The sequence below is a fragment of the Barbus barbus genome (genome assembly GCF_936440315.1).
Source record: "Barbus barbus genome assembly, chromosome: 47".
Lineage (NCBI taxonomy): Eukaryota > Metazoa > Chordata > Actinopteri > Cypriniformes > Cyprinidae > Barbus > Barbus barbus.
Genome location: NC_136725.1, coordinates 12,850,748 through 12,872,603, shown reverse-complemented (window position 1 = coordinate 12,872,603; position 21,856 = coordinate 12,850,748). Strand labels below are relative to the sequence as shown.

Sequence of the window (21,856 nt, the reverse complement as noted above, 5' to 3'; positions counted from 1 at the left end):
AAATTCAATAAAACTTAATATAATTTAATCTTAAGATTTTCGTTTATTATCATCACTTAAACAAATAAAGATTTAAACATTTAAAAATATTTAAAAAAAAATTTACATTGTTTTTTTTTCAAAATAAATTGTAATATTTATTATTAAATTTAAATATTAAGGAAGGAAAATTTAATACTAAGGAAATATTAAATTTTAGGGAAGTCGTGGCCTAACGGTTAGAGAGTTGGACTCGTGATCCAAAGGTTGCGGGTTCGAGTCTCGGGCCGGCAGGAATTGTAGGTGGGGGGACTGGGAGTGAATGTCCAGCGCTCTCTCCACCCTCAATACCACGACTGAGGTGCCCTTGAGCAAGGCACCGAACCCCCAACTGCTCCCCGGGCGCTGCAGCATAAAATGGCTGCCCACTGCTCCGGTGTGTGTGTGTGTGTGTGTGTGTGTGTGTGTGTGTGTGTGTGTGTGTGTGTGTGTGTGTGTGTGTGTGTGTGTGTGTGTGTGTGTGTGTGTGTGTGTGTGTGTGTGTGTGTGTGTGTGTGTGTGTGTGTGTGTGTGTGTGCGTGTGTGTGTGTGCGCGCGTGTGTGTGCGCTGGATGGGTTAAATGCAGAGCACGAATTCCGAGTATGGGTCACCATACTTGGCTGAATGTCACTTCACTCACTTCACTTCACTAAATTTTTCATTAATTAATTCATTATTGTAGCTTTATTGTGTGTGTGTATGTATATGTGTTTGTAGGCCTATATATATATATATATATATATATATATATATATATATACTGTATATATATTTAAACAATTCAAATGTAACCCCCTTTGTAATTCTTAACATTTTCAGAAGCAACTGTAATTTCACTACGCATTTTTTTCTCAGTAACTGTAACTAATTACAAATACATTTATTCTGTAATTAAATTAACGTTACTCCTGTTACATGTAAAGTTACTCCCCAACACGCTCTCTCTCTCTCTATATATATATATATATATATATATATATATATATATATATATATATCCCACGCACACACATATATATGCATTATTATTATTATTATTATTAACAACAGCAAAAACAACGAATATCGTTCGAATTTGTCTGTTGTTCGAAATGCAGTGATTCTGGCACATTCTAGCAGTAGATGGCGGTAATGCGCTACTTTAGTGGTCGAGCCGGTGACAAACAACAACAAGAAGAAGAACTTCGCGGTTCATTGGATGAATTTCTCATGTGGTTCATGTCCAACAGCCATTTTTGTAAAACACAAACAACAAGACGACCGAGCGAGACAGAAAAAAAACTCATTGCGACCGTTGCAGATACAGGGGAAAATATATAAAGAATTCAGCATCGAACTCACACAAGACAAGTGTTGAAAACAGAGACATACCAGTGGCTCAAACCATCGGTTCCTGCGAAGCACGTGCGTGCAAAAGAAGTGAGTTCTTTAAAGAAGATCCAACTCTGCAGAAAACATTGGATGGCTAGTTTAGCCTAGCTGGCCAGCAGGCTCGCAGAAGAGGTGTGTGCTAAATCATTTTCAACTTTTTAATGGGAAGTGTGTATTGTGCATTTTTTGATAATCACCTATCACATTTTAGTGGTAATTGCACACACATGTCGTTGGAGTTAATCGCACTGTAGCAGATGGTTGAAGGGCTCGTTGTGGAGCAGTGAAGGCCTGCAGCAAGGCGCGAGGACGCAGATTTGAGACGTTACTGCTGCGTTTCCTGCTATTGGTCTCCTTAAAACGTCCCAGTCTTGTTTCGTTGTTTACAATTAGAGTACTACTTAACCTTCATTAAAACACGCCTCTCAGTTTCAGGCATGTTGCTTGCTTGTGTTGCACAACAGCGCGGTGAGTGTTACTCACGTTGAGCTGTACTGTTGCTTGTGGAGTTGTGATTGTAGTTTGGAAAGTTTTCACAGACTGGTTTCGGATGCTGAGCTATAACATGCGTTTCGTTATTTAACTTTAGTCCCTTTTTGGCTTTTGCAAAATGTTACTTAACCCATTTAATCCCACCAGCAACTATTACCGAGTGTGACCTCTCTAAAAGCATTTGTTGATGTTTATACACAGAGTAGTCAATTATAAAGGGAGTGCAGAATGTCTTGATTTCATTCACATATGTATAGGTTTTGTGTAAGTGCTCCTATGAGCAGAGCGATTTCATTTTAGTTAACGTTAAAGTTACCTCTGGTAAAGGTATGCCTGTCGTAAATGTTAAACAAATCAAACTGCTGTTTTTTTGTGCATATAATATTTGAAAGGACATGGTAGTTTAACAAGGTGACTCTTGATACAGACTTTTAAATGATAGATTTTTGTTTTAAAAAGCAAAAATAAATATAAAAATAAATAAATGTATTTATGTAATTGCCACCACAATTGCCTGAAATATTAAGTTGCATTTTTTTCTTTGTAACTAGCAAGTCCTTTTAAGAAACGAATCAGTTTTGGGCTCGTTTATGTGCTTACTCAGCTGGGATTCAGTGGATTAATCATAAGTAGTTATAATACAGCGGGTTTAACTCGGATTTAAACATTAGTGCTATAAGCCTATTTATAGTTAGGTCTACATGTGGTTTAAAGTAGAAGTTGAATACTTGTTGTTGAAACTTTTATTAAATTATATTTAAAGGATAATCTAGTATGTGTGCAAAATGTTGTTACTTTAATAGTCCTGTGATCTGTGTTGCTATTGTTAACTGAAACTAAATGGTGGGTGTGTAAACTTAAATTAAGTGAATGGAAAATGTTGCCTTAGCAAAATTGGTCAATTTAATTAAAAATAAAGATAAACAGAATAAACAAGCTCATTTAATATATTAATAAGTACTGTAATCGTAGATAAATGTTTAAAAAATACACTGCCTGTGATAAAATAGTTTTTAAAGGGGCCATAACAAAGTTTCACCCAATCTCATGTTAATCTTGAGTACCTATAGTAGTACTGCATCCTTCATATCTCCAAAAAGTCTTTAGTTTTGTCATATTTCTAAAAGAATTTATTATATTTATTATTACATATTTCTATAGAGCTTTATGATTCTCTCTGAAAAAAGCCGAGCTCCTGGAGGCACGCTGTGGGCAGAGCTAAAGAGTGACGAGCACTTGCGCCGATCACCAACAAAACACAGACATTCGATGCCGTTTCACTTACTGTCTGCAGTTCTGAATCATGACCCAGATCTTTTATAGCTGGGTCTGCTCCATCTTTCAGTATTAAACAATGTGCAAATCCAGCGTCGAACTGGGCCTTGTTTATAAAATGTTCCAAAATTTTTTGAAACTTTGTCCATGTTTAGCATGAGAATCCAACTCTTTAACAGTGTAAACATCTCTGAATGCATGAAACAGTATTGTAACCCCCCCCCCCCCCCTTTAAATGTAAAAATACTCCATCTGGCCTCTCCATTAACATGAGGCAGAACAAACTCTATGAAAACAAAAAATGTTGTTTAAAGGGGTTATCGGATGCAAAATTCTCTTTACAATTTGTTTGAACATAAATGTGTGTTGGAAGCTTGTGTACACATCCATCATATAATGATAAAAATCCACCCAGTGTTGTTTTTTTTTTAAATCCCTATTTTAATTTCCCCTTTCTCAAATCAGGCGGTTCTGAAATTCCTGTCAGAATGACGTAGTTCTACGCAGGCCGCTCCAATGATAGTTGATTGACAAGGCCGTCTTACCTTATACCCGCCTTGAGTGAGATGAGAGCTGTCCACCATTTTGTCGACTTCAGTGCAGGGGAAGACAAAATGTCTCCGATTAAGGTGTTTTGTTGTTGGATGTAATAATGAATATAGCAGTCGTCAGTTACTCCCAACATCTGAGCTGCTGAAGATGCAGAGGATTAACGTTACTTTCGTTTTTGAAAGGAATGCGCGATCCCCCATGTGTCGAAATGCGTTTATGTTCGGTCAAATCATTTGTGATCCAGCTTCATCTACAGAAGTGGGTATAAGGGTCTTTTATGCCTTTCCTAATAATGTGCTACTTCGCCAGTTTCGCGGCTGAAATTTACAGTCTGCCCGTCACTCCACAGAAGAGAGGGTCAGGGTCAGCAGAGCTCATTAGCATTTAAAGTGACCTGGACTAAGAATTTTTAACCAAAGTATGTTATAGACATTTCATTAAGACCCTAAAGAATCATAACAACTTGTGAAAAATGGGCATCCGATGACCCCTTTAATGATAACTAACCAAAAGTTAATTTGATAATTCAAATATGACTGTATTCTGTCTTGTTATGGATGTATATAATATGCATGCATCTGTTTTTGCACGAAAAGCAATCAGTGTTGTTGTTTTTTTTTTTTTGTCTTGCAGGTGTTAGGAGTTGGGAGTCGAATGCATGCCTATGAAACAATTCAAAAAAATTCTGAATATAAGTAAAAGAGATCAAGATTTGAGAGAAATTACCCAGCAATAGTTACGGCATTACAAATTGCCCTGAAAGTTTTTTTCAAACAGCAGTTGCTGTTATTTATGCTGCCACAAATTCTTAATCATAGTGTATTTTTTCTCTTTCTCTCTAAAGTGTTTTTAAATTGCTGAATTTTTTTGAAAAATTGCTGAAGTTACTGGCACATTAGGGTGGCGTGCCATCTTTTGGAGCTCTTATATCTGGCTAGATATCCATCAGCCATTATCTCTCTGAAACTGGCAGCTATTATAATATTCGTACAGAGTTTAGAATTACCAAGTCCACCTCAGCACACAGAACCACCGTACCGGTCCTGACAGAACCACCTCATTCCTGTCCTTCATACTGGTCCTTTACAGTCCTGTTCTTTGGACAAGGTAAGCTCTTCCCCACCACTAAGACATGCTTGTTGCATCATTTTAATCTCACATTTTGGTGTGTTTCTGATTATGATAAATGAGACTCAAAAACCTCTGCTTTATTTTTCATTTCGTTTTTCTTTTGCTTAACAGAAACCCTGAGCCCTCTGGACATACAGAATATGACTGCTGAGACACTTAATTTCGGTCCAGAATGGTAATATATGTATTTCAGATAGTATGACTTTAAATAAACATGCTCTTTCTAGCAAGTGTGCATTTATGGTCAGGAAATGTGGAGCCATGATCCAAAATTCAAGTTAAGTTAAAATCATTTTAAATTTCTGACGTAGCTCTTACCCAGAGAAGATGTTTTAGTTACCGTCTGTCTGCCCAATAATTTTGGTCTATTTACTTGCCAAAAACATTTTTTCCTTGCATTTGGCACAAAAAAAAGGAACACACTTTTTCTTCTTCAGTTGATCTACTTTGATTTCTTTCTAATCCAGTAAAAACAAAACGGGTGTTTTGCAATTTTACAACATTTAAAATGTGGTTTGGCTAATCTGACTTTTACCTTTATTGGTATCCTTTGTGAAAAATATTTAGTGTCAGTAAATTTTTTTAACTGCCACATTCATTGTAGCAGATTTTTTTTCCCTCTCTGTCCTACTTCCCTATAAGTGTCAACAGGAGGAAACAGATGTTTCCCCTTTGTGTGATTTTTATTTTTTTTATAAATAAAAGATCCTGTCCCTCTCCTATAGTTTTCTGCATATATATACACAATCTTGAATCCAGAATGATTTGTTTTTAAATGGGTGATTGAAAGAATTACGACGATGTCTGTTTTCTTCAGGCTCCGTGCACTATCCAGAGGAGGGAGTGTGACGTCCCCTCCCCCTTCTCCTGCAATGCCAAAGTCCAAGTTGGCCGACTACCGCTATGGCCGCGAGGAGATGTTAGCACTTTATATCAAAGATAACAAGGTGAGGTGACTCATGGCTCCTGCAGTAAAAGTCAAATAAATTAAACCGAACAGGCCACCTGTATAAGTCAAGGGCCTTTTCATTATAGTAGTTCAAGTGTTAATATAAGAGTCAATAATTGTTTGTCGATTACATGCCTAGTTGAGATTTTGTTTGCGTGTTCAGATCCCTGAGGACATGCAGGATAAGGAGTTCGCTGCTATCCTGCAGGAAGAGCCTCAGCAGCCGTTGGCCTTGGTGCCCCTGACTGAGGAGGAGCAGGTGAGTGATCCATATTGTAGTCACGGGGGAAATTTTGGGATATTTTAAGTAATATTGTTTGCCGTATGTATATCATATCTTTATTTCTCTCACCTTCCAGAGAAACTTCTCCATGTCTGTGAACAGTGTGGCTGTGCTGAGGCTTATGGGTAAAGGAGGAGGAGCTGTACCAACAGGTGTCGCTAGAGGGCGTGGAAGCACTCGAGGTGGTCGAGGTGGGTTGTGACCAATTCTGTGAATTAGAGCTGATGACATATTTTTGTAGGTCAGCCTGGAGGTTCATACTGGCACCCTCAACATAAAACCTTTTCCACCAGCTTTGGGATTTTGGGAAGTGTTTTAATAATTTTGTTTGTCTGCAGGGAGAGGCAGAGGAGAGGGTGGATTCTACCAAAGAAGTGTGGAAGAAGAAGTCAGTTTTGGCCGAGGACGAGAGATGCACCGTAGCCAGAGCTGGGATGACAGGTGGATTTATGCATCATAAAGTTTTATATACAGTGTACATATTTGTCTGAATATCAGTATGTTTATAACGTGCATTTGTGTAACTTAAATCCATCAAGACATGGGTGCAGAATGAACGGTCACTCTCAGAATTAGTGTCAGATATTCTGTTGTGGTAATCATTAGTATTTCCTGTTTCAGAGGTGAGCGGCGCTTCGAAAAGCCTTTGAGGCGTGAAGGTGGGCGTGGTGGTTTTGAGGAGGGAGGAGCAGGAGGAAGGAAGGACTATACGCGCTCAGACAGTGAAAACTGGCGTATCCTCAGAGAGGAGCAGGAGGACGATGATGGGGCAGAACCTGGGGGAAGCTGGAGGATTGCTGGGGGCCGTCGTGACGGTACATTCACTTGTTTTACTTTTTAAATTATTTATTTGAATTTTTTTAAACTCGTCTTTTTTTTCGCGTCTAGACGGGGGTCCTCGTTCAGCAGGTTGGCGGGATCAAAGTAGTGGGGATGGCCGTCGTAGGAAGTTCGACTTTGACTTCCGAGATGGAGAGGGTGGACGTAGAAGGGCTGGAAGTGAGGGAGGAGAGGAAGAGCGAGATGGTCTGCCTGAGTGGTGCATTGATGAAGAAGAAGGGGAGATGGGAACCTTTGATTCTTCTGGAGCCTTCATGTGCATTAAGGTTTGCTAGTCTTACAACGCTTTAAATAAATTTCAGATGCATTCTTGCACATGACTGTTAAGAAACTTTCTGTTAAGTGAGTAAAAAAAAAAAAGAGATGGATTAAATCAGGTTTGTGTGACTCTTTAGAAAAGCTCCAGAGATGCAATCCCTGAAGATCAGGAACTGGAATTTGAAGCTCTGGAGGACGAAGAGGAGGGTGGTCAAGAGAAGGACAGCCCAGCTGATAAATGTAAGAAAAGTCTTAATTTATTATTGTATCCGGCATGTTCAGCAGGAAGTGACTGTTGCCCTGTTCTGCATCATGTGACCTGCTCTGACCAAGATTACTTCAAATGAACATTAAACGTTTAGAGTCCTCCATTTCTCATGTATTTCCTGACTTTTTTTTTGTTGCTATTTTCTAAACTTGCCTCTCTTCTTTTTTCAGTGGATACATGTGAAGCAATAGCTGTGTGTGATGGAGACAGAAAGTCATCATCTCCTCATGCTTTGTCTGCTCCTGCCCCTGTGCACCCTGTTGCCGAGGAAGAGACTCCCAAACCCATAGTCACTCCTCCTTCAAAATCTGCACCCCAATCATCTGAAGGTTCTCTATCTCTTGCTTTCTCTTTTTGTGCATTTTCCCTTTTTGTTCCAAGAACATGCAAATGCAAAAAGCTCTGGACCAAGACTGAGTGTGTTCTTATAGATGCAGCTCCAGCTGGTGGCACCACAACACAGATCCAGAGCTCCTCTCCTTCCTCAACCATTGGTACTGACCTTCCAACAGTAGGGGGAGACACCGAGGAGGAAGATGGCATGAAGCATCTTCAGCAGGTCAGTGTGCTTGCTTTTTGTTTGCTTTTGTTGCTCTTGCGATAGAAGCTCAAAGTAAAAAAGATCTGTCTTTTAAAGGAGGCTGAGAAGATGGTGGCATCCCTGCAAGACACGTCCCTTGAAGAGGAATGTTTCACTCAAGCTCTTCAGGAGAGCCACATCACTGCGGCACACACGCACACACACCCGAATACGCGCACACACACTCACTCCACATCACACACTCTCCCACACTCCGCAAGTGCTCTGCCCCTGTCCCATGAATCAGCAATGAAGTGGTTCTACAAAGACCCTCAAGGAGAGATTCAAGGTGATTCTCACTACCACGTCAATCTTGCAGGGTTTTATGTGTTCATTACAGCATAAAACGGTGGGCTGTATTGTCTGTTTCAGGTCCATTCACTACAGTGGAGATGTGTGAGTGGTTTCAGGCGGGGTATTTCACCATGAACCTGCTGGTCAAACGTGGCTGTGATGAGGGATTTCAGCCCCTGGGTGAAGTCATCAAGATGTGGGGGCGTGTGCCTTTCTCTCCTGGCCCCTCCCCTCCTCCACTTCTGGTGAGGAACAATCAAATATCCAGAAATGGATTTGGTGATGCTTTGTGCCATGTATCAGTAATAAACCACTCAGGGCTTTGTGTTACAATGATTTTTACCATGATCCTAAATCCTTAATATGGTTAAATCAAGCACAGCCTTGAGTTGCTTGTTGCTTTTTTCAAATATTCAAGTAGGTGTCAGAGCTTTAACCTTTTAGGGCAGTGCTCCGACATATTGAGTTCATGTTACAGACGACCCAAATTCGATTCCCTTTAAGGCCCCTTCCGGCTCTCTCATCCTTCCATTCTATTTAGTCATTTTCTGACTGTTCTATTCCATCAGTCCTAAAATTTCTACAAAATAAAGTATTGAAGTTGGATGGAGATGCAACTTTTTGGCCTGTTTTTCTGCTACTTTAGGGGAACATGGACCAGGAGCTATTGAAGAAACAATTAGAACAAGCTGCCACTGCAGCCCTTTACCAACAACTTCAGATGAGATTTCAGGACATGAACAGGTATCACTGATTTGCAATTAATGCATCAGTTGAGCTGGTATATACTTGTGTTTTGGGTTTATGAACACTGTTTTTGGGTCTCAGGTGTGGGGAGACTGGGATGATGCCTGCGATGAACAGGTCCATGTCAGTGCCAGACACCGGGCCCATGTGGGACATGCCTACCTCAGTCTCTCAGCAGTCAGGTACTACCAGCTGCATTGATGCTTTGTAATAGCCACTTTATTTTTTTAAGTGCTATTGTTACAACACTGGTTTTTCGGGTTTTGTAGGTGGTGAGACCAGTCTGTGGGACTTAACCATGAGTAACTCCACTCAGGGTCCAACTCTTGAACATTTGCAGAAAGTACGTAACAAATGTAATCTTGAAAGTGCCTTCAACATATGCTATAGTAAAACTGTCTGTCCTGCAAGAGTACATTGGTCTTGTCTTGTTCAAGGGCTCATTGGTGACTAAAGCCCAAAGCATTACTTCATTTTTGATGTAAATGTTTAGCAAATGCGTACAACTGAGTGCATAGCCTGGATCTCGTCCAGTGTCTGGGCTATTACTCCCCAGAAGTTACAGATAAAAATATCTTTGTTAGAGCCCTGCATTTCAGCCCGGGCCCAATGGGCCCTGAGTTTTTTATGCCCCTAGGGCCAGGCTTCGGGCCAATTTTCACGTCATAGTTCTGATGCGAGCCGGGCCTCGGGCCTCGGGCCTGTTTTAAGCTTCTCCTTATTTTTATATTTTAGACATCCATCAATTAGTGATGAAAAAAAAATTGCAGCACTGGTGGAAACAACACAAGACCGTGCTACTGCAACTGTCAAGACCAGCTCAGACCATAGATATGGCTCGGACGGTGTTTAGTGTCCAGCAGCTGCAGCGAGCGTGCCTTCAGCGCAGCTGAAGAGTTCTGCGTTCAAATGCACGCAATTGGCTAAAGCTTGCCAGAAAGAACCGGCAAAAGTAATTGCCATGAGTGTGTCTGGGGGAAATAGTAAGGAGATATTTGAATTATTTGCTAATAAACTAGTGTTTTCAGAGTCTGTTTTGGAAGGATGAAGTTGCTGATCCTGACTCGCCGTCTCCTCATTAGACGCACCTTTAGAGAGAAATGCATTTATTGATTGATTATAATGAAAGAGTTTTTGCTTTTGATTTGTTTTATTTAAGCAGTAATTTAAAGCTTTCTATAGATATATTTATCATGTCTGTGAGGCATGTATTTGCTGCGTTTCAGTTTATTTTTGTGAAGCACTCCTGTTCAAGACGAGATGGCAGAAAGCGCATCATGTTTGTTTTCTTTATTTTATAAAAGCACGTTTTGTTGATATTGAGTGCACACAAAATAAAAGTAGACCCTTTACAGTTCCGAATGATGTATTACTCTTATGAGCAAAATTGACAGCGTATCCACTGAAAAAAATGCAAGTGATCATGCTGGCGTCTCCATGTCCTGCAAAGTGTGCTTTAGCTTCCACTCTCCGCTCAAACTATTGGATGCAGCACACATTTATCTAGGTTTAACGTTTAAACATGGTTTTATGATTGAACGATTTTATATCTATAGATTTTATTTTAGGCAAGTCATGATAACAAGCCGGTATTTCTGATAAGCTGTTGGACAAGGGCCGGGCTAGGGCCTGAGCGTCTCGGGCCAGGCTAGAGCCTAAATTTGAGGCCCGTGCAGGGCTCTAATCTTTGTACCTGTTTAAACAGACTTGCTCATGTCTCGGGCTGTGGTAGTGTTGCCACCATGTGGACAAAGTGCAGTTTGAAAAACCAGTAAGCTTACTGTACATGTGTACTATACTTATGAAGAATTTTACATAAAGCACACTACTGTACACACACCCTAGCGTATACATTAAAAACCAAAGTAAATTTTGGACTTCAGCAGGACTGCGACGTTACCAGTTAATCACTCCTCCTGGTGATCACGTTGAATGTGTAAACTTCACCCATATTGCTCTTTCGGTAATTGAGCGTGTGCTGCCCGTGTGTTAGATCCAGCAGGAGAGGCGTGAAGCTGAACTCAGGAAGCGTGAAGAAGAGGAGAGGAAACGGAGGGAGGAAAAGCGCCGACAGCAGGAGGAACAGAAGAGGAGAGAGGAGGAGGAGCTTTATAGACGAAAACAGGTGAGCACATGGACACACAAATGACACATTTAAATGCTTATGATGTGTAACACATTTGTATGTTTGTGTTTTACAGCAGTGCCGTCAGCAGCAGGAACTGATCTTGAAGTATCTGCAGCAGAGCCAGCAGCAGCAGAGCGTGCCAGGGGGCGCAGGATGGAGCGGAAGCCAGTCAGGAGCTCTGTCTCTGGGCAAAGCTGCTGGAAAGAGCATGGGACTCCTGGAGCTGGAGGCAGAGAGACTTCACAAACAGCAGCAGCAGAGAGCTCAGCAGCAGCAAAGGGTAAAAACGCCTTGAGCAGTGAATTGTTTAATATGCATCCAAATGGCTGGCAAATAGTTTGGGGTCATGGGTTTAAAGAGGTCTTCCTTGTATGAGTTGCTGTTATTTTAGTTCATTATAACATTGTTTCGTTTAGCATGGAAGTTTGACAATGGGCCAGTGGAGTGATGGGCCATCTGGCATGTGGTCAGGAGCTGGCATGGAAGGAAAGGTCGGAGGTGGCAACCCTGCTATGGGCATGTGGGATGAGGCCATGAAGAACCAGGCCAGCCATCGCAACATTGGCCTGAAGAACAGCCGCAGCAGTCCCTCTCTCGGGTACACAATTTGCCTTTCATTTAAACCAGTGTTTCTACATACAATGTTATTTCTTTCTTTTTATTTGACAAAAAAAGTAGTGAATACACTCAATTTGTCAAGGATGACACAAAGTTAAAATAAAACTTATTTCCATTGTGGTCCTTGATATATAGCACAAACTCCACTCCTGGTAACAGGTACACTGGCACTGCATTATAAATACAAAAATTACAATAAAATTCACAATTTACAAAAATTTACAGTGACAAATAACCATGTACGTAATACAAATTCGTCAACAAAACCTACTTAAGAGCCAACTTTTTTTAGCTTTTAAACTAAAACTAACCATATTTGAAATACCTTTAATATCCAGAGGTAATTTATTCCACAAAAGTGCCTCTGAATATCTAAAAGACCTATGACCAAACATAGTTTTAAAACGACATTATGTAATGTCCATAAGACTTTGCCTAGTTTTGTAACAATTTTGCTCATTTACCCTAGAAAAAAGTACATTAAACTTGGAAGGAGCTCTATTATTGATAATCTTATGTACCATTTTTAATTTAATATATTCTAGTCTACTTTCTATAGGTAACCATTCAAGACACTTAAAATGGGAAACCTCCACATGGGTAAAACGACTAAACCCTGAAACTAACCTTAGAAATTTATTCTGAGATTTTTGTAACTTATCCAACCAACCACGAGACAAATCAGACATCCAAGAAGTACATGCATAATCAAAATGACATGACACTAAACATGATGCAAGTAATTTCATAATGTGTTTATCAAGAAAACTAACATGTCTGGCAAGAAATTTTGCTCCTTCCAAGTTTAATGTACTTTTTTTGAACTCAATGTTCACCCCAAACGTGTCTGTGTTCTCAGTGATCAGTACATGCTAAATCGGCGTAAGCGTACTGACGATGAGGAGAGGCTTCTAAAGCTTCTTCAGGGGATGAAACCTCAGGATGGTTTCACCACTTGGTGTGAACAGATGCTCCACGCTCTCAACACCTCTGCAAATAACTCCTCCTCAGTGGATGGTAACTGTCACATCTGCTGTTCGCCTCTTTTTCTACTGTCCTCTCCAAAAGGAACGGAGATTAAATTTATCATGCTTGCATTTCTCTTGGTAGTGCCCACCATTGTGGCATATCTGAAGGAGGTGGAGTCTCCATATGAAGTTCACGATTTTATCCGTATTTATCTGGGCGATACCATTGAAGCCAAAGAGTTTGCCAAGCAGTTTCTGGAGCGCCGTGCCAAACAGAAAGCGAACCACCAGAGACAACAGCAGCAGGTTTGTGAATGATTTTTCTTGTTTAATGTTTGTTCAATTCTTCACACTGGGTGAGTCTTAATGTACTGAAACTTTCCACAGCTGTCCAAGGAAGTCTCTGGATTGAACATGAACTTCCCCCTGCAGGTAGATTACATACTGTTTTACTGGATTTTTAAAGAAGACATGCTATAATTTTTTCATTTTCTATTAGTCCATTGTTTAAAGGCTTCCTGGTTTTTCTTCTTACAGTCAATGTTCCAGGCAGCTCACATGAGTAAGGGCGGCAGTGTGTACGACACTCAGGGAGGAAAAGCGAAGAAAAAGCCTAGCATGATGCTCCATTCTGACCCCAGTATCCTCGGTTAGCGTGCATGCTCGCATAAACACTCACAAACCCCTGGTGGGTTCCATTCACCTTTACCCATCAGCATGCATACATTACCCAGAATAACCCTTGAACTACTGTTGTTTTAATCTGTATTCTGGCTCCTTGTCAAATTCTTGTTGTCTGGGTCATAGTGAGATCTTCATCTAGCAAAGAGGATCTATTTACCAATGTACTTATTTAAAAGCATTTTCTGCCCTGCTTCAAGGGGAAAACGTTTATGAATTAGTCATTAGTACATTCCCACATGGGAAATTTCTTGTAGAAAGTCAACTCTCAGACCTCTCCACCTCTGTTCTCCTGTTTCCCACCTCCGCAGGCTACTCATTCCTGGGGGGAGGTGAGCTGGAGCAGGTGGAGGATTACTAACCCAGACCGTCTACTTGAGTTTACCTGAGGCCTTAAACCTGGAGCAAATCAGCAGAGGAATGTGCACTGCTCAGTGAGGGAAGGGGCGGGCAATATTTGTCCACACCCCCTCTCTCTTTCCCCCTCTTTCTCTCACTCTGCACTGTGAGAGGAGCAGAAGGAGGTTACTGGGAGGTTCGGTGTGAAGAGGAGATCCTCTTCTGCCTCCCTTCAGTAAAGCACCTTACCTAAACCATTGCACTTTAATGTTTTCATATTTGAAATGGAGTTGTCTTTTTTTTTTTTTACAATGCAAAAATGTGAATATATTGTTGCATATATTATGTGTAGAATATTTGTATGAATATACATACAAGAGGTAGAAACGGAGCGGTTTCCACCATATCAAACGTGGAGGTTGAGAAACATTGTTGGGGAGATATAAGTTGAGCATCTCTCCTAAAAGACAAACACTGTTGTATTTTTATGTTCATGGTAAAGCTATAACAATATGAATTTGAAAACTTGAATATTTGCACTTGTTTAACAAAAAAAAAAAAAAGACGAAAAAAAAGTTATAGGTTGAGGTTTTTGTGAGCGTGTGTGCAAACGTAAGAGAAGTCTGCACAAATTTGATTGCTTACCGACGTGTATAAAACAAATGCCATGCTTTTATTTTGTTCAACAGAATTTTGTACTTCATTGAGCGTGTGTGTGAATGGACAGAGGTTGTTTGTGTTGCCGCTTTTTTGTACATAGGCTCTTAAAGAGACCAATAGGACAGTCAAGCATTGCATTCTTACCCTCCAGTGTTTCAAAGCATGACTGAGGTGCTGTTTGACCCATTTGGCTCTGTTCTAAGAGGGCAATCGGGGTTTCTGGGATTGTGTTTGGTGTATAAATGTAGCTCCGCTGTTGTCTATACAAACTACTTGCATTACAACTCTTCCCCTTTCACTCAGTCCACGATGTGAAATGTTGCCTTCTGTCCAGAAAGTGTGTGGATTCTGTTGGCTGGTGTTTTGAGACAGTCACAAGGACACTGTGATTCTGTATGTCAGTTGTGTTACTTCGTTTTTTTGCTGTTGAAAAAGGATGAATGATTAATTTTTTTATTGTTCTATACAAAGTATTTGAACTTTATGAGTTGGAGCACTTTCCAGGCTGCTACCTTGTATTTTTTGCATAATGTTTTTTTTTATTCGTTAAGGTTTTTTTATTTTTTTTTTATTTGCTTCTGGAGGATGTTGTATTATGAATGAATGTATTCCAAAACAAACTATGTATAACGGTGCATCTAACAACAAGGCTTGAGTGTCTCGGAGTGAAATGGGGCACGCTTCACCATTCAGAATATGCCTATTGTCAGAGGTCAGATTCTGGGATGCACATGGCCTGTACCAAGCTGACGGTCTCCGGTGGCTAGTGCTCTTCCAGAACTTTCTCACAGCACCCGGAGATTCCGTTTCTCTCCCAACATCTCGATGGATCTGTTGTTCTGCCGTCTTGTTACTTGCGCTCTTGATACAGGGCAATTGAGAGCCAAGGATCTGCAATGTAGCAGTAATTTTTTTTTTTTTTTTTTTGGGAAAGACAGAATCTATTTTTCCCCCAATACATGAGTTTTGGGATTGAAATGTGTGATGTTTTGCATCATAAATGTTTATTCACCTGAGTCCTGTGAATAGGAAGAGACTGAGGATCGGAACAGAGGAGATTTCGGTACTTGATCTGTAGAAAAGAAAAAAATCCTGCTTTAAGTGTATTTCACTCTATTCTGACTGGATTATATTTTTGTAAAAAAAAAAAAAAAAAAGACAATGACTGAAAACAAGCACGGAGAGGTGAATATCAGCACTAACTCAAACGCCATCCTGGAGTCCGAAAAGGAGTGGCAACCAGCTGCATTTAGTGCTACACACAGAGAGTGAGACGGGGGGGAATATGTGCGGATCCATTTCATCCTCACACCAAAGGAGTTTTCTGCATCCTTTGAGCTGCAATCCCCACTGCTCTCTGCAACACTATCAAATGAAGGATATTTCTACATCATTTGACAAAAAAAAGTGGTCATTTTGAATGTTTGATTTAAAAAAAAAAAAAACCTTTATGCCTTTTTAGAAGATTACTGTGCAGAGAAACCGCATATTCTCACGTCTATCAATCATATTTCTATAAAAACTCACTTACCTGCTTCGGGTTGAGGAGTCTAGATGTGATGAATGTTTGGAGAGGAGATGAACTGAAGCAAACTCTCCTCGTTTCTTAACGCACTTCACTTGAACTAAATCTCAAGGACACAGACTTGTCATGATTGCCTGTCAATACAATGAAAAATTGAGAGTATTACAGCAACTGTTGACATTATGAAGTTCATGGATGCTTGTGAATCAGCTGAACTGCAGTGAAGCAGGTGAGATGCGACAGTCCAAGATTGAAAATTGTCATTGTCGCATTGTGGTTGTGATTTAATCTGGTTTTTGTTTTTCAGTTCTTCCAGGATGGATGTAATCTAGATCTCCCTGCTGGGACCATCACACCCACCAGTACGCATCATCTGAAGTCGTCGAACTGGATTAAGCAAGAGACCACAACTCTTTCTCTACTATTTCTCTCTTTCGCCCTGACAGCATAGAATGGGACACACAGACAAACTAGGTGTATGCATGCATGTGAAGAGACTTTGTAAGTGTCTGTACAAAGACACTTGTACATTCTCCCATCTCGCTTGTGGGTGAGACAGGGACTGGATGTCCTGTAAATAATGTAAATGATTTTGGTCCCTGTTTGTTGAGTTCTGTCCATCTTAGGCCATCATCTTGGGTGTTTCACATGCCTTAATTGTATAAAATATAACTGCCCTAGTCAACATTAATGTAACACTCGTTAGAAAAATAGCACAGGCTATATCTACACCATTCGGTCACCTAAAGGAATCCGAGCCTGGCTGAAGATGTTTCTCCCTACGTTAACTTCACTCATCATACCAGGCTGTGGGATGGTTCCCACAATGTTTTCTATGTATTGTTGGTATGTTAATGTTCAAATGAATAACCGCAATTATTGACATGTACAGATAAAGGTCGATGAACATTGGTATATGGTGAAATCTGAAAAAGAAATGGTAAAAGTTACAAAAAGAGGTAGTTTGCCTTCTATCATTGAATTTTTTTTTTTAGTTTTAAATGATTAGGTGGGTACGTACAGAACATGGGGCTTAGTTTTGCTTTGAGAAGATCAAAATATGTTAAGCTGAAAATAAAAAATTAAATGCTGAATTTGTTTTCTGTCATTGTTACAATTATTGTTGGCTTAGACCTTCGTTGTTTGGCTCCTGCTTTGCAGCGGTTTTCCACTAAGAGGCAGTACAATCACGTCTGCTTCAGAACCTCAGAGAGTAAAAGTTACATTATAAAAGATTGGGAGCTAATCAGAGCTTGATTTCTTGATACCAAATGAAACTAACGTTACTAAAAAAAATTAAAAAATCATGCTTTCAGTCGTTTTTCAGTCGCGTTAGGAACAAATTCTAGATTCATGTTAGGTTTACACAGAATAAACCTCCACCATTTAATTCACCAGGGAACCCAGCATCACTTATACTGCTTCTGACAGATTTTAGATTAGACAGGGCATGAGGTTTGTTACACAAACCTTGTTCTGATGTGCCTCGAGCTACCTGAATAAAATTGAGACGGTTGGAAACACTGAATTGAAGTCCTACCATCCTCGCAGATTATTTCATAGTAGTTTGTTGGCCGTAAAGCTGCAATGGCATTTAAATTCAACAGTTTTGAAAAATAAAATTTTTCAAAGAGAGATCGCTTTTCTCAAGACGGCATCCACAAACTCTTCTCCAACACGCGCGCTCACCACAAGCAGTTGTTGCCATGTCCGCTTATTATAAGCAACTAAAAATATTTTTTTATAATTTAAAATTTAAATGTACAATTGTACTTAAATGTACTGTCTATTATTTAATAAAATACTACTTGTGGTAGTTTGTAATTTACCCATTTTAATCCAGACTGTATTTAATATTTCTTAACATTACTGTATTGATAAATAAAATTACAGAGTTATACAGTGCTTTCCCCATAATGAATAAATAATTACTAAGCCTTTAGAAATGAAAAACAGAGCTTGCCAATTTCGGTTAGGCTTGTTTTGTCAGTCCAAGTTGCTTGTTTCTCCTGAGATCTGGCAACAATGCTGCCGGCGCGCGAGTCAAAGCGCGAGACTTCGCAGAGCAGCAGAGAAACGGACAGAGCGAACGGCACGCGTTGTGTCCATGGACTACAGGAATATCTCGTTTCTGTGTTTGTTGTAATAGACTTTTACCGATTACTGCCACTTACCTCGTTTCAGTGCCCTAAACGGGTTTTGTTTCTTGTTTTTCTTGTTCGGACTGTAATTCATTGGGTAATAAGTGCTGGTGGACATCCCCACTGTTGTTTCAGGACTGGGACATCATCTTTGCGTGAATATTTTGGATATTAGATGAGCGAAAAGTTCTGGACCTCTTATTTTGGACACCAGAGACGTGTTCCTCACCAACGTAAAAGTACGACACAACTTAAACAGTTTTGTCCGCCGAAAAGTTCAATTATTTGTACCGGGTGGATGTTAATTTTCTCAACGGAAGTAAAAATACAACTCCGAGTCGTTGACAGAAATGCTAATGCTGCGGTTGATGGAGTAACATTTCTAAAAAAATCACCCGCATCAGTCTGCGTGCGCTTCAAAACATTTAACTTCACTCCATGTACAATCATAATATTGTTTGAAATTCATCCCAAATCAGATTCATACAGTGACCTTATGCCTTTGCCTTCTCAAATTTGACAATTACTTGGGACTTTCATTTGAGGTCATTGACTCCTTTGAATGGAACAAAGAAGGTTGAAGTTTCTGAATCTGCTTTCTTTTACAAACATTCAGAGATTTGTTCTCAGAGTCTTTCAGATGTGGATGTTGCGGTCACACCATCTCCTCAAGCGCAGAGGGATCTAGTGAAGTTCAGCCCTCCACCAGTCTTTTGTCTCTATTAGGTCCCATTCATTTGTCTTGAAGGAGGAACATGGGAGTCCAGACAAGGGGAGCCTGGGTGGCTATGGCGTTCTCGGACTGGGTCAGTGGATTGGGAATTCTCTTAATCTTCCTGATGGAGAGTTTAGCGGTGGATGCAACCAACATGGAGCCAGTCTACTGGAACTCTTTGAACAGACGGTATGTTGGTGGTCGACATAAAACTGTTGCACCCAGATACAAGTTTTTTTTAAAAGTTCAATCTTCTAAAGGCTTTAAGCGTTAAATGCCTCCAATTACAGATCTCTATGGTGGTGTAAATAATACAATTTAGAATAAATTGTAATATTTGTTAATTTGCATTCGTGCATATAATCCTAGCAGTAAACTAGTTGAAACAGAATGTTGTACCATAGAAAGATGATTCTAATTACATTTTGATTTTGATTCTTTTAGTCAAGTTAACTGTAAACCACATGCTGGATCCCGGAAAACCTAAATATCATTCATAAGTGTGAGTTTGAAGAAACTCCAGTTAACACACTGAATTAAACTTGAAATTTTGTAAAAAGAAAAAAAGACTGAAATCATATTTTCCTGTAAAATGTACTCCAGCAATTTTTTGTGTAGTTGTTCTCCATATTCTGAAGCTTTTTGTCTAGTTTCTTTTGCAAGTATAATTTCTATAAAACGATTTTTAAAATGCACTATCAAGCCATTATCCAGCTTTGAAAAGTAATTTAAAAAATCAAGGAAATAGGTCAGAAAGTGTGGTAACTATGTACATATAAACTCAACCCCAGTTGGGACAGGGGTGACTTTGGCCTGGGACACAGACTAGTTAACGGTTTGGACAGACACAATCAACTGAGAGAGACAGGGGGCATTTTCCGGCTGGCTGCCTCCCGATTATGGGTCGCGTGCATGCCCTCCCTAGATAAGGCATTAATGCTTCACCCACAGTGACACAATCTGCAAATACACGCAAAGGTCCTTTGATTTTTGTCTGTGCCGAGGATGTTCTCTGAACAAGAGGAAAGGAGAAGCCACGTTATGAAGAGTGTAGACCTTGGGCGAGAGACCGAATCAGAAAGTCTCTCAACCCGAGAAGGAGGTGAATGAATAAGTGTAAGAAAAAATACTGGTTAGGCAACTAGGGAGTTGGTTTGTTTAAAAAAACTGCCTTTGAGAACTTCAGAGTTTCATACTGACAGACGGATGGTAGAGAAATATAATTAGAGAAGACCAATAGATCTGAGGCAGAAAATATAACAATAGTTGGCTAAAAGAGAGAAGAAAATAAAGATTAAATGGATGCTGAGCCAGAGTTTCAATTTATGAAGGAGAGAGAAGGAATTGAGGGGTTTGTTCAGATAAAGTCATATATAAAAAGCGATAGAGAAAGTCATTCATCCATATGAAATAAATGTTCCTCTGAGATTTGAAAAGGTCAGCGTGTTTACTCACACCCCGACAGCCACATCCCTCTCAGGTCATCTCGCTCTCTTTTCAGTCTCTCACACACACACACACATTTGACACATATGCCCACAAGACAATTGAACATTTCATCATGCACACAAAGATGCCAGAATATTAATTAATATAAAAAATCGTGTCATGAATAGCATTCTACGGCAATGTGTCGTTGTGTCATTTGTGTTCATAATCTGACATATTGATTGCATGAATCTGAATGTTCAGTGAGAGAAAAATGGGACATGATGTTTTCCATCAGGAATTGATTGGATCATGACATGACAAATGCAAGTTTGTTGAAACAAGGCTTTGAAGGTTGCCTGGCAATCGGTTAATATAACCTAATAGAACACAAGTCAGGAGTTTTCAAACTGGGGTGAGGTCTGCAAGGGGATGCTACAGGCTCGGTGGAAACATTTTTAGGGTTGTTTAAGTTAATATGTTAACATGAAATATGAATTAAATATAACACAAAGTACAATATTTATCTTTAAAAGTGAATAAATAATTCTGAAATTAATTTAAAATGTCAGGTCTATACTCCACCCCAAAATGAAAATTTTGTAATTAATCACTTACCCTCATGGTGTTCCAAACCCGTAAAAGCTTTGTTCATCTTCGGAACACAATTTAGATATTTTGGATGAAAACTGGGAGGCTTGTGACTGTCCCATTGACTGCCAAAGAATTAACACTGTCAAGGCCCAGAAAAGTATGAAAGATATTGTCAAAATAGTCCATCTGCCATCAGTGGTTCAACCGTAATTTTACGAAGCTACGAGAATACTTTGTATGCAAAGAAAACAAAAATAACGACTTTATTCAACAATTCGTTGTTTTTTCAACTGCTTACACACAACATTTTTACTTGTCACACAATTTCTGAAACCTGACACTCAAACACCAGAACCACACACCAAATCTGCAAAACCATACGCTAATTCTCAGCCTTTGACTCAGTTAACAATTTCATAAAACACTTTTTGCAAAACACAACAGACAATTCCCTATGTAACACATAAAAATCTAACAGGAATTAATATTATGGAAAAGGTGTTTGCAAATGTTTGCTTTGGAGATGTGTTTGTGATATTTTGAATGCAGTTCTTCATTTGTCGAGAGATGTGAGGCATTTTGCATTTTGAATGTGTGATTCTTAGATTTGTGTGTAAAGTTTTGAAAATGTGTGTAAGCAGTTGAAAAAAGTAATACAAAGCATGTTTGTATATAACAATATTAATAACCATATTTTGGGGTTCTTAGGATCAAAAGTTTGAAAACTCTGGCCTAAGTAATGCCAGGAGAAAGAGGAAAAGCAATTTACCACTTCTATTAAAGATTACAAAGAATTTTAATTTTATTTAAATTTTTTTGGCATAAAGTGCATTGATGCATAATTCACAATAAGACCAGAAACATTCATTAAAATGTAAATAGGGTCAGATTTCATGTCGTTGCCTTTAACCTGCCAACACTCAAAGGTTAAAGGTCTTGTTAAGTCATGTTGTATGCTGATGTCTGGAGAAAACCATTAGTATCTCCATAGTGCCTGTGT

At 39.5% G+C, this 21,856-nt stretch overlaps 2 protein-coding genes across 3 annotated transcripts in view; both read left to right on the top strand.

Moving 5' to 3' along the window:
• Window positions 1-1,246: 1,246 nt before the first annotated feature.
• On the top strand, window positions 1,247-15,592 carry LOC306865638 (GRB10-interacting GYF protein 1-like). 2 transcript variants are annotated; one of them, XM_079410361.1, is made up of 25 exons: window positions 1,247-1,522; window positions 4,343-4,816; window positions 4,952-5,015; window positions 5,658-5,787; window positions 5,953-6,048; window positions 6,149-6,263; window positions 6,411-6,513; window positions 6,694-6,887; window positions 6,961-7,178; window positions 7,308-7,410; window positions 7,609-7,767; window positions 7,870-7,997; window positions 8,076-8,307; window positions 8,391-8,557; window positions 8,959-9,056; window positions 9,141-9,241; window positions 9,329-9,402; window positions 11,053-11,184; window positions 11,261-11,467; window positions 11,604-11,785; window positions 12,665-12,822; window positions 12,916-13,079; window positions 13,161-13,205; window positions 13,311-13,461; window positions 13,766-14,887. In XM_079410361.1, exons 3-24 carry the CDS (start codon window positions 4,981-4,983, stop codon window positions 13,425-13,427), a joined length of 2,958 nt encoding a protein of 985 aa, XP_079266487.1. In that variant the 5' UTR covers window positions 1,247-1,522; window positions 4,343-4,816; window positions 4,952-4,980; the 3' UTR covers window positions 13,428-13,461; window positions 13,766-14,887. The 2 variants fall into 2 exon arrangements, with proteins under 2 accessions (XP_079266487.1, XP_079266486.1); XM_079410360.1 differs by having other exon boundaries at window positions 1,259-1,522; window positions 13,311-13,422; window positions 13,766-15,592.
• A 2,438-nt stretch (window positions 15,593-18,030) lies between these two features.
• The window catches only part of LOC306865640 (ephrin-B3-like), a 45,785-nt gene continuing 41,959 nt past the window's right edge, over window positions 18,031-21,856 (top strand). Inside the window, exon 1 of the mRNA XM_079410363.1 lies at window positions 18,031-19,023. Coding sequence (XP_079266489.1) covers window positions 18,875-19,023 — 149 coding nt within the window. The 5' untranslated portion in view covers window positions 18,031-18,874. The remainder of the gene's footprint in view (window positions 19,024-21,856) is intronic.

What these genes read in the sequence shown, in the direction of transcription:
- LOC306865638 (XM_079410360.1), top strand. Translation starts at nt 4,981, where the DNA reads ATGACTGCTGAGACACTTAATTTCGGTCCAGAATG. An exon ending in CCTCCCCTCCTCCACTTCTG is followed by an intron (nt 8,558 to 8,958) that starts GTGAGGAACAAT and finishes CTGCTACTTTAG; the next exon opens with GGGAACATGGACCAGGAGCT. An exon ending in TTCTGACCCCAGTATCCTCG is followed by an intron (nt 13,423 to 13,765) that starts GTTAGCGTGCAT and finishes CCACCTCCGCAG; the next exon opens with GCTACTCATTCCTGGGGGGA.